The 12,559-nt window shown below is 33.2% G+C and overlaps 1 protein-coding gene across 1 annotated transcript in view; it reads right to left on the reverse strand.

Annotated features, from left to right (window-relative positions):
• Positions 1–12,559, reverse strand: part of TDRD9 (tudor domain containing 9) — a 173,195-nt gene that overhangs the window by 85,947 nt on the left and 74,689 nt on the right. Inside the window, exons 6-8 of the mRNA XM_051978276.1 lie at positions 10,718–10,798; positions 8,161–8,325; positions 1,910–2,013 (exon numbers count right to left, since the gene is read on the reverse strand). Of these exons, the coding sequence (XP_051834236.1) occupies positions 1,910–2,013; positions 8,161–8,325; positions 10,718–10,798 (350 nt within the window). The remainder of the gene's footprint in view (positions 1–1,909; positions 2,014–8,160; positions 8,326–10,717; positions 10,799–12,559) is intronic.

Genomic DNA, 12,559 nt, shown 5'->3' on the forward strand with positions numbered 1-12,559 from the left:
CTGAAGTCAAGCAATGAAATAATTTACAAAATTGGAATTATATGATGGTTCTGTAGACAAAGTACTTACCTGAAATCAGGAAGATCTCTTCTGATACCTTTACTAGCTATGTGACTCTGGGCTATTAAGTTAAATAAAATTAAATAACTTTCTTCTTTCAATTTTCTCAACTACAAATTTGCGATATTAATGACACCTACTTCCCAGGATTGTGATGAGGATAAAACTGGATTTTTGTAAAGCACTTTGCAAACTTTAAAGTGTTATATAGATACAGATCTTATTATTATTATCACCATCATCATCATTTTTCACCATGACAATGGTTAGAGAACAATGAAAAGAAATTATCAGAGAAGCAGACATGAGTCAGGTCAAAAATACAAAAAGCAAAAAGAGAAACGGAAAAACCTCTGTTTAAAGTTTCATAAAGTATAGCAACAACTCAGCAAGTTAGAACAACTTATATCAAGAACTCAATCCAATGGTGCACAATGGAAAGAGTTATTTCTTTTAAGATAAAAAACACTGCAAGCTAGTATTTAAAGCCCACCATAGTTGGGCTCCAACTTGCCTTCCCAGTCTTATTTAATGAATCCTCCTCTATACTCCAGCCTCACCAAACCACTGAGTTTCCTAAATTCAGCATTCTCTCTCTTCACTTAGGTCTTCCCACAAGCTGTGGGAAGAGAGTCTCTCATTATCTACAGCTCATCTTAAGAACCACCTCACCTATAAAATTGTTCTCTTTTTCTCTCTTTTACACCCTCTCCCACCTCAAACTACTTTATATTTATTCATCCCAACATGTATTATATCCCCTCAGCAAAATGAAGGGGGAGGGGGAGAATTCTGTTTTTGATTTTGTACTAAGCCACAAACATGATGGTACATAATAGAAGTTTGATGAATTAATGACTTGGGATAATGTTAGGGAATCTAGTTACATGATGGCTTATGCTACAGAACTCAGAAAAAAAACACAAGAATTTCTAAACCTCTGGAAGCTTAAAAGCATATCAAAGCTGGTGCTATTGCAGATGCAAAAACCACCATCAGATAGCCAGAGCTTCTGGAAGAGTCAATCAATTAACCAAAAGGTAGTTATTAAACACCTACTATATGCCAAGCAATTTGCTTAGACTTTTATACACCTGAGAAAGTAGAGAATCAGAAGTTTGTAAAGGCATGTGCTGCTAGGGATTGAGATGCATCAAAGACAGGGAATGGATAATTTTTAGGTATCTGTAATGAGGTATATTTATTTCAACTACATGCAATTTAATGTTCATCATCATATATTTTCTAAGTTTACTATGATGGCATCATAATAGTCACAAACTTCATGCCTCATATTTCTGATTCTTCAAGGCCCAAAGTGGAATTTGAATAAAGTTTTCCCACAGAAGTTGCTTCCAAAGCTAACAATTACTTTCCAACACTATAGAAAATGAATTCTAAATTCCAAGCAATTCAATCCTTAGAGTGATATTTTCATAAAATTTAGACTACCTATAATGCTGAAAAAAACCTGTTAGGAAAGATAAGCTAGAAAACAAAGATCATCAACTTTCAATGGTTTCTTTAATCAACATAATTCATAAGTTTCATTTAAATCTAACATAGACATATAACTTCTCTATTTTGGAAAAGCAGATTCAATACGAATTGAAGGCTTTAGGCTTCTCTTTAGGCTGTCTCAGCTTTTATAACTAGCAATCCCAAATTTCTTTTGAAGTATAAAATTATCAAATCACAGCATCTGAATCAACATCTCAATGAAATGTTTCTAAGAAATGTTGTTATAAGATTAAAAAGTTATGGTATAAATTATAGCACATATTAATATCATAATGTACTATTAAAATGATTCAAAGCAAAAAAAAAGTCATTCTCCTCATTTTCTTACCCATTTTCTTTCATATCCAATTCGTCAAACAACTGAATCAAGGAAATGGCAACTTCATACATTTCCTTTGTTATCATTGGTTCATCCATAAGCTGTGCAGGAAGCTTTAAAAAATAAAGAAAAATTTATTCCCTGAGAAAATATGTTATAGCTATTTTTAATTAAACAGATGAATTATTTCAAATCCTCATTCTAGGTTATGTGTTCAGATACAATCATATATGATTAAAAGTTTCTCCCAAAGCCCTGACTCATCTTAAATGAGAAACTGCAAAAGTGATATAATTAGTGGATCCATTAAAAGGCATCTTAAATGGATTCACAATATGAATAGGAAAAGATAATCATTTATTTCTTTATTTTCATTTTTAAATGCTAAGTTGGTCTTGTTTATCTAGGCCTCACAATTTCCAGGGAACGAGAGTCACATGCATATAATAATTCTTCCTTTATAGCACCAAATATAATGTTTATGAATGACAATATCACCTAAACATAATTCTCACTAAAAGCTCAAAAACAATTAACTGCTTGGCCAAATGATTTTCTGAAAGGAAGGTAGACTACACAACTTTCAAATTCATTTAATAATTTGGCTGCATACACAGCAATTGTAAAAATCTATCAGAATTCTGAGTTTTGTACCATATTGCATAAGAATCTATATATGCAACAAGAATCTAATCACTTCTACTCCAGAACTATACAAGCGAGTAGTCAAAATCCAAAGACAAATTAGATTTAAAATTTTGAGTCTTATCATTCAAAGTTAACTTAGCACTTTGCAACTCCTTTCCCTAGTATAAAAATTAGCAAGAACTATAGTATTTAATGTGTGCACTCAGCCATAAAATACTCTTGAGTGTGGGAAAAGTGGGAATCCTAAATACTAACACTAATAAGGACAGTAATATTTTTCCCAATCTTATTTGATTCTCTATTTTTATTAGGTTTTTTGTTTTTATACAACTGTGTCTTTCAAAATGTAGCCCATTCCCTTCATCCCCACTGATTTTAAAGGGAGAAGGCTTAGCAAAACCAGTGCACATATAGATCAAATCTGAAATTCTGCACAATACTGTATTCCAAGAGCATCCCCAAATTGGTAAAGAGGAAGGTGCATTTTCCTAACACATCACTGTAGCAAAACTAGATCATTCTAATTAAAGAATAGCATCATTTTATTGTGCTTGCCGTGGCAATGTAGTGGTTATTGTAAATAATATCTTTCTGACTCTTCTTAATTCATTCTATATCAAAAGTCTAATAATGCTTCTCTAAATTTTTCACATTTGTTTTTTTACAGCATGGAAATAATACATTCTCAGCATTCAAATACTCAAATATATGAATGATTCATCAATTTGTAGGTCCCTTCCAATGGTGCTGATGGCAACATACAAGTCTGTCTGTTCTGTTTAAGTCTCAGCTATATCTCTTAAAAACTTCACAAGAAGGGCAGCTAGGTGGCGCAGTGGATAGAGCACCAGCCCTGAAGTCAGGAGGACCTGAATTCAAATCTAGTCTCAGACACAACACTTCCTAGCTGTGTGACCCTGGGCAAGTCACCCAACCCTAATTGTTTCAGCAAAAAAAAAAAAAAAAAAAAAAACTTCACAAGAGGTCTACCAAATCTGCTAGAGGTCCTTCCTCACAAAATCGTATCAAAAAGATGCCAATGGAGAACTCTGGTCAACTACCTGACAACTCTCATTTTCCCCACATGACCAATCTATCTTCCCTTTCTATCATACAATTCTTTAATGATATCCTTTAAACTTGTTCTTCAAAGTTCAATGGTGATATATTTCAGTCTGCACACATCTACCATGAATCTTTCCATTATTTTTCTGTATGATATTCATATTTAATTCTTGGTATTCCAAAGTTTGCTGATATAGAACCAGTTTAAAAAATCTATATTGGGAAAATGGGCCTTTACTTTTAAGCAAAACTTGAGTGTTTAAAAGTTGGGTAATGGTTAGGAAGATGGGTGTCAAAATGTACCAAAAAGTTCATTTCCTTTGCTTACAAAATGACCAGAGAAAATGCAAAACCAAATTCTGGGCAGAAAAGCAACAAAAATTCAAAGTATGTTATTTTTCTAACTCAGGGAACTTTACAGAGGATCTGTTGACAGAGTGGGAACTGGACAAAAATGAAGCACCAAATTTGTGGGTCTTGAAGGTGGCAGGTGGCATTATGTACACCAAGCACCAAGGGATAGATAATAGTGAATGAACACCTGCTCAGAAAATCCCAGGGGATCCCTATGCCAACACTAGGTATAAGACTGGACACCATTTGGAAATTCTATCACCCATTACCCAGTTTCAGGCTTCAGTTCCGTAACATAGAAAAGTAGCTATGGTCACAAATGATACGAGGTTCTACCTGGGTAAAGGCTAGAAGTTAGACCAAAAAGATAGTAACTAGACCTCTCTCCTTAGATCATATCACCTTGGAAGGACCAAAAACCTACATGCCCGAAGATCAAGCTACAGCAGTACAGACTAGACATCCCCCCCTCCCTCAGCAATGGAGAGTGCTCAATTTTAACATAAATTTCAAAGTTAAGAAATAGTATGGAAAAATAAGCAAATAACATCTATAAAAGAATCTGTCCATAAAAACTTTTTTTTTAGCGACAGGGAAGTTCAGACATACATCAGGAGACAATGACTTGAAAACATCTCCGAGTTAAAAGACTCAAATGAAAATACAAAATGAACACAAGCCCAACAAAAATTTCTAGAAGAGATAAAAAACCATTAAAAAAAAGAAATTAATTTTTAAAAACATTAAAAATTAAATAAAATCAGTAGAGGAAGAAATAACTGGGGAGAAAAATGAGGGCTATGCAAGAAAATTGTGGAAATGAGAATTATCAATTTGATAAGAATAAGAAAAAATAATGAAGAAAATAATTACTTGTTGGAATCTTTACAAACTGCTAACTCATTAGAGTTGATAGATTGTTGATCTAATCTTACAAGAAGATGTTTTGGGCCAGAACCAGAACCTGAAACAAGGTACTAAGTAGAACTAATTGGTACAATGCTTGTGTTTGCACCTTTACTCATTGGAGTTCACAAGTATGCCAGCTTCACAAAGTAAACTTTGCAACTTTGTGAGTTCATACCTCCCTTGAAGCTCTTTGGGCCAGAGAGCACTATGGGAGAAAACCCATAATCCCTCTCTCTCGTATCCCACAATTCCTCCCTCTTGTATAAAAGAAACAGACAGAGGCTCTCGATCAGATTTCACCGGAATGACATGAAGAGTGGACTGGCTGGAGGCTGAAGAAAGCAGAGGCAGAGGCTGAAGGACAAAACCTTTGGATTTGGCAACATTCGGAGGGAGCTCTTGGAACCAAGCAGAGAGATAGACCTCTAAGCTAACCGGGCTATATTGGAGATCTGAACTTTTATCACCTGGCTGTGTTTTGAGAAGAAAAAGCTCACCACAAGAGTGCAAAGGATAATGTTGTAAAAAAAAAAAAAAAAAGAAATTACCCTGGCATGGATTCTGTCAATATAAAGTAATTATTAAATAAAAATTTAAAAAAAAAGAAAAAAAAAAGCTCACCACAATTACTTACAAGTAAGAATCAGCCAAACATTAAAAGAAATACAAAAAATATTGAAAAAAAATAACTCTAAAAATCAAGACTGGCCAAATGATAAAAAAAATGCACAAAATAAAATTAATACTTTAAAAACTAAAATTAGACAAGTAGAAGCTAATGACTCTATGAGACAGAACCAATAAAAGAAAGTGAAAAGAATAAAAAAAAGGAAGAAAATGAGAAATATCTCATCAGAAAAACAACTGATGTAGAAAACAAGACAAACTCATGATCAATTAAAAAAAAGTCTACACTCCATTATTTTAAAAAGTTATGAAGGAAAAACAGAAATGCAAAGAATCCACTGACCACTTCCTGAAAGAAATCATAAAATGCAAACTCCCAGGAATACTATAACCAAATTCCAGAGCTCCCAGGTCAAAGAAAATACTTCAGGCAGTCAAAATGAAGAGGGGACCCTGAAACTCTAAAAATCCTTAAAGGAGAAAATCTCCTTCAACTCTGCCTCAGTGAAGGACCCCACGCCGAGGGACAATTTCATTCTTGTTATGTAGGTGGGGGTTGGTTCAGTCCTAAAACTCAATGAATTCTATTCAAATTCAGCTCAAGCTGAATCCCAGATGGTAGAACTCCACCAATGAGGTTCCTTCAGCTTGTAGCTAAAAGAGCCAATCTAAAATCTTCTCTTTGCAGAGGTTCCAAACATGCCAACTATGCCATGCTTGCTATGCCAAGAAACCTTTGTCCATTGGAATATTTTTTCCAGTGCCACACTCTCTTTACCCTCACCTGTTTCCTTAACCAGACTTTAACCTTACTTCCAATCTCCATAATAAATAATCAATCTAGGTTTTGGGGTCTGTAAATTCCTTTACAGAGAATCTCTGTACCGCCAAAAGGAAGTCCCCAAAACTCTCTACCCTTATGCCAAATTCCAAGGGGGTTCAGGGGAGCCAAACCTCTCCATTTGGTTCCCTGAACCTCGAACTTGCCACTAGACTTTATCATTTAACTCCCTGACAACCAGAAACCCTAATCTCATTTTGGTTCCCTAAATCTAGACTTTATCAAAAAAGAAATCATTCAAATATCATGGAAATACAGTTCAAGATCACACAAGTAAATATTTAGCAACCACCATATTAAAAGAAAAGATTTTCTAAAAGTTAAAGGATCTAGGGCTAAAACCAAAATTACCTACCTAGTAATACTGAATATAATCTTACAAGGAAAAATGATTATTTAATGAAACAAAAGATTTTCAAGCACTTCTGATGAAAAGACCAAAATTTAATACTGAAACAAAACTCAAGGGATGCATGAAAAGATAAATATGAATGAAATTAACAAAAGTAAACTTTTATCCTCACATGTGGAAAGAGGTTATGTATAACCACTAAGAACATTATCATTATAAGGGCAGTTAGAAGCACTTTACTTAAATGGCATGATGATGAATCAATTATATTGGGATCACCTCAAAAGAATAGAAGGAAGAGAAAGAGGGATGCATAGGGACAAAAGGGAAGGAAAAGAATGAATAGAGAAAATGTACATAATGTAATAGGAGTGCAAAGAATTTTTTTAAATGAAATGATAGTGAAGGGAGAGAAATGGACAATGCTTGGAATTTCACTCTCATCTGAATTGGTTCAAGATGAGAAGAATAAATATAAACACAGATGGGTATAAAAATTCATCTTATGCAAAAGGGAAATAGAAGGGAAAGAAGGGAAAGGAGCTAAGAAAAGGGGATGGAAAAGAGAGAAGGCTGATTAATTACTGAGAAGAAAAAGAGACTATGGAGGGGAAAACAAGAGTGGGAAAGATATTTTATACACATACACACACACACACAAAGAGAGAGAGAAAAAACAATAAATAGAAGAAAATGAAGGGAAATAGACATTTAAGAATGTGAATAGGATGACCTTCTAAGTCTATTCGTAGTCAAGATTATACATAAGAAAAAGAAACTGAAAGAAAACATACAGGTCAAAAAAAATTGTTACTTGTAACATGATATGATGATGTATTTTGAAAACCCTAAAGAATCAACTAAAAATTTAAATATACAATTAAAAATTTTAGGAAATTTTCAGAATATAAAATAAATCCAAATGAATCATTAGTATATTATCTATGTATTACCAACAAAATTCAGCAGGAAAAAATAGAATGAGAAATTCCATTTAAAATAACTGTACACAACACAAAATATTTGGGAGTCTACATACCAAGACACAGTCAAGAGCTATATTAAAACAATTAGAGGATATTCCTTATACAAATTCATTGGTATAAAATCAGTCTTCATGAATTCTATGATGCATTGAAAGAAATGTGAAGGAAGAGGTCAGGAAGGCACAAAAGAGAAAGACAGAGGGGATTCCCTAGACATCAAAAAATACCAGTTAACTGGCAACATCAATGGACATGGAACTAAGTAATGGATTTGGTAAGAATGTCAATATATAAGCTGACTATGTGATCATATATATAATGGCTGCTACTCTACAGTTGTTTTTTTTTTTTAAACAATGAATCAGTCTTCCTCACTAAGTGATTGCCCCTGTAAGTTTGCTATTGTATCCTAGTCCTAATATGAATATTACAATATTAGACTAATTATAAATAATAAAAACTGTATTTTCCAACATACCCTGATATGATTAACATGTACCAAATCATTAAGGTAATATTCTTCAATTGTGTGAGGCTTGCCTTCCACTTCAAACACATAAGCAGGATTCATTTTGTTCTGAACTGGAACAGCAAAATAGTCAGCAAATTCTCTACAATTGATGGTAGCTGACATCAGGATTACCTATTTTAAAAAAAATACAATAAAAACAAATTATTAATCAAAACGCTTTTTTTACTTCTTGACTTTTTAATATTAATACCACATCACAAGAAAAACTTGTTTTACTATTCAAAGTATTTTGGTATAAATTTGTTATATTTTGCCATTTACCTATGGTATGTAACCAAGCCAAAAATAAATTAGTCTATTTCCATAAAATCTGAAGTATGTACCATTTGGGCTAAGTAGTAATTTTCATGGTCTTTAATCACAAAACACTTTCAGAAAAACAATCCAAAAATTCAACAAATTTTTCCCAATAATTAAGCTCAATATTTTGGCTCATGACTAGGAATAAGGTGTAATATTTGAAGTTTTTTCTGCTGAAATTGACATTTCTCTTCTGTGCTAAGACTAATGAAAAATTCAATGCCACTATGTAAAGATTTGAAATGCCAATTACACATTTCAACTATATTATTAAAATAGTCCCAAATACCTTTGCAAAGTTTAAAATAATTAAAATGCTTATAGAGTATTCTAAAGAAGATGATCAAAAAGTGAATAAAAGCCTTTAGTATAATAGTTGTACTTTAGTACCACACCTTTGAGTTAAAAGTATAAAAGAATAGTGGCTAAATAGACAACATTTATAAAATCATATTTTTAAATTACAATTCCTTTGATATATAATCCAATTATTTTATAATATAATAAAAGATAATAAGACTAGTTCTTTTGTGTGGAAGACAGAGGTCAAGCTGACTATTCATTATAGCTCTGATGTTCAGTAGAATTGTAGTTAAGGCCACTCTGAGCCTTTGTTTTCTCTATCAAATAAGAGATGATGTCATGAGAAAGGGACTTTGTAGATCTTGGGGGAATGTTTATTATTACTATAAGACAGTTTAAATAAGCTTCATTGATTTGGATCCCACTATTTCAGAATTTGTGACCACTGTAACAGAGTTTCCTTATTTTATGGAAGCGAATATCATCTGCTAAATGTATGAACATTTCAAGGGAGAAATTTTATGTTACTTAAAATACTGAATAATTTTCTTTCTTTTTTTATTATAGCCTTTTATTTACAAGTTATATGCATGGGTGATTTTACAGTATTGACAACTGCCAAATCTTTTGTTCCAATTTTTCCCTTCCTTCCCCCCATCCCCTCCCCCCCAGATGGCAGGTTGACCAATACATAACAGAATAATTTTCAAACATTGCTAAAACATTTAGACTCATGAGTCTACACTGATCTGTCAATTATCATTTATTCCAAAACACTTTTCCCTAAAGATTTCTACAAGTTTCTAATTCAGCAGGTTCTCCCTAAATACTTTTAAGTATTAAATCTACATATCTTTGGAAGTATTCTATGTACTTAAAGTGAGTTAGATTAAATTAGGTCACTAAATATTTAACTTAACTCTAATCAAATAAGAAATATTTTTAAAGCACTTAGCACAGTGTCTGACATATATGTCCTTTAAAAATGCTTGTTCCCTTCCCCCTCCTCATAATAGCTAGTCCAAATAAGTGAAATAGAAATCATATTTAAAATATCTCCATTATAAACATTTGCTATATGTTTAAGCATCTGCAATGGACAAGGCAAGAGAGGACAAACACAACATGGTAGTTCCCACGCAGCCTTCAGATAATGTAAATTTCTACTTGGGAGGAAAACAACATGAATATAATAGATAAGTAAATATTAGGACCATCTGAGGAACAAGACAAACATGAATTGGGAAAGTATAGGAGATAGCACGTGAGATACCTTCAAGGAAATCAAAGGCAGAAGTGAAAAGGGAACATATTACAGGCTTAGGGAGGGAGAAGAGAGAGAGAAAGGGAGACAGTTTGTACAAAGATATCAAGATGGAACAAGGACTCAGTTGAACAGCTAGGACTATATCAATTTGACTAGAGAGCAATGTCCATGAAATGAATTCTATAAAATAAATCTAATAGGTTGGGATGGAATGGAATATGAAGTCTCTTCAATCATAACACATTTACAGTTATTTCATTTAAATTACACTGTGTTGTCATTTAATGCTTAATGTTAATCTTTAAATCTATTCCTGTGCCTTTAAAGCATTCAGTCCAGCAAAGACAAGTATCTAATACCAAGTATTTCATTATAGTCAACTATCATTAGATTTTTCTACAGTCTGAAGCAAATTTTGGGCATTAATACAATTTTATTTTAAAAGTACTCAAAACCATAGTCATAGGAAAATAGCCTCTATAGCTTTTCTTCTTACAAGAACTAAGATATTATACATATTATTGAGTTTGATAAGTCTTCATTTTCAATTTGAATTCAGGTAAAATAAAAAGGGAAAGTCAATGACAAAATCTGATCTTGAATACTTTTATTATTCAGAGAAGTCATACTTACCTTCACAAAACGTGAATTTGTCCTTAAAAGTTTGCGGACAACCAACAAGAGAAAATCCATTTCCTCTGTACGTTCATGTACCTATAAAAAAAAAATAAGATGATAGTATTAGACATCAGCTATGACAACTTCTAGGAGGAGAATAAAAGGCAGCAGCTGTTTTTCATTTTAGAATATTGATTTATTTGATTCAAATCTCTATATCTGTGCCACATTTCGTGTATCAAGTACCTCTTATCAGACCCGCTAGCTAAAGGTTGTAATCAATAGTAAGCCATGGGTCTAATAGGATAGGGGTGCCAGGATTGATGTGGGATAAAAGACACTGCCTGTAAAATATCTCTGCCTTCATCCAATGCCAGTCACAGTCTGAACACTTTTTTTAAAAAGGTAGAAGCTGTAACAGTGTCAGTGTAAGTTCAGGGTATGAGAAAGATATTTCCTTCTTCCATTATCACAGTCTAGACCAATATAAGGTCATAAGGAATGTAGTGCAATGTTATCACGTTAACAAGTTCTTTACCAGGTATGCTAAATCAAATGACAGCCAGGCTTGCAAAAGTGAGGTATGGTACTATGGGAGGAGTACTACCTTCTGGTGTCAAAAGACTAGAGGTCACTTTTAGTACATTCCCACACCATGCTTTTCAACACTTGGTGTTTGTGTGACCAGGACAAGTCACTTAACCTTCTTGGATCTATTTTCTTCTTTGTAAAAGTGAAGGAATTAGACCAAAAAGCTACTGATAAGTTCACCAGCTGTAGATCTCTATTCTTATGACCTGAGGTGGGGACTTTGACCAACAAAGACAACTTCATGAAAGGTGACACACTTCTTGTAGGAGATATTGTAGAAGACCATCCTATTCAGGTAAAGATTAAGACTAGATGAGGTAAGTTTCCTTCTAACTATAAGATTCCATGGTTGTCAATTTTTTATTCCTTAGCATTCCATGGAACCATCGGGCCTTGAAAGATCAAGATCAGAACTAGCAGCTGTTTCCTCTCAAAAATTCATACAACTAGTATCAACCAAAAAAGTGTTTTAAGCATGAAAGAAAAATTTAAAAACCTAACATCTTAGAGAAAATGAAAATTTTGGAAAAGTCTAGGAGAGGGGGTAAGTAGAGAATGAAAAGGCACATTCGATAGGTTTTGTGATAGCTAATTATAAACAATATGAACAATTTAGACAATTATCTCACAAGTGAAGTAAATGATACTCTAAAGCAACAGCTCAAAACTTTTTGACCTCAGAATCCTTTTATACTCTTGAAAATTAATGTGTATGGGGGGCAGCTAGGTGGCGCAGTGGATAGAGGCCTTGCCCTGGAGTCGGGAGGACCTGAGTCCAAATCAGGTCTCAGATACATAGCACTTGGCATTTACTAGCTATGGGATACTACTGAGCAAGTCACTTCACCCTATGGGCCTCACAACCCCCCTCCCCAAAAAAAGTGAGTATCCCAAAGAGTTTTTGATTATGTCATTTACTGGACATTGAATTATATCACCATATTGGACATTAAATAATTCATTCATTCATTCATTCTAAAAGAAAAACAAGTTCTCTACACATTAACATAAATAATATTTTTAAGAAAATATACCATTTTCCAAGACAAAATTTAGTAGTAAGAACAGCATTTTTTAAACATATTTTTGTAAAGCTCCTTAATGGCTGATTTAACAAGAAGATAAGTGGATTCTCATATCTTCTCCTACATACAATGTATAGTGATATATTATTTTATTTGAATTGCATCTATCCCACTAGAAAGCATAGGAATAAAGGGAATTTTCCTTAAAACAATAAGCAGCATCTATCTAAAACATCAGCAA

Source organism: Antechinus flavipes, chromosome 2 (genome assembly GCF_016432865.1).
Source record: "Antechinus flavipes isolate AdamAnt ecotype Samford, QLD, Australia chromosome 2, AdamAnt_v2, whole genome shotgun sequence".
Classification (NCBI taxonomy): Eukaryota; Metazoa; Chordata; class Mammalia; order Dasyuromorphia; family Dasyuridae; genus Antechinus; species Antechinus flavipes.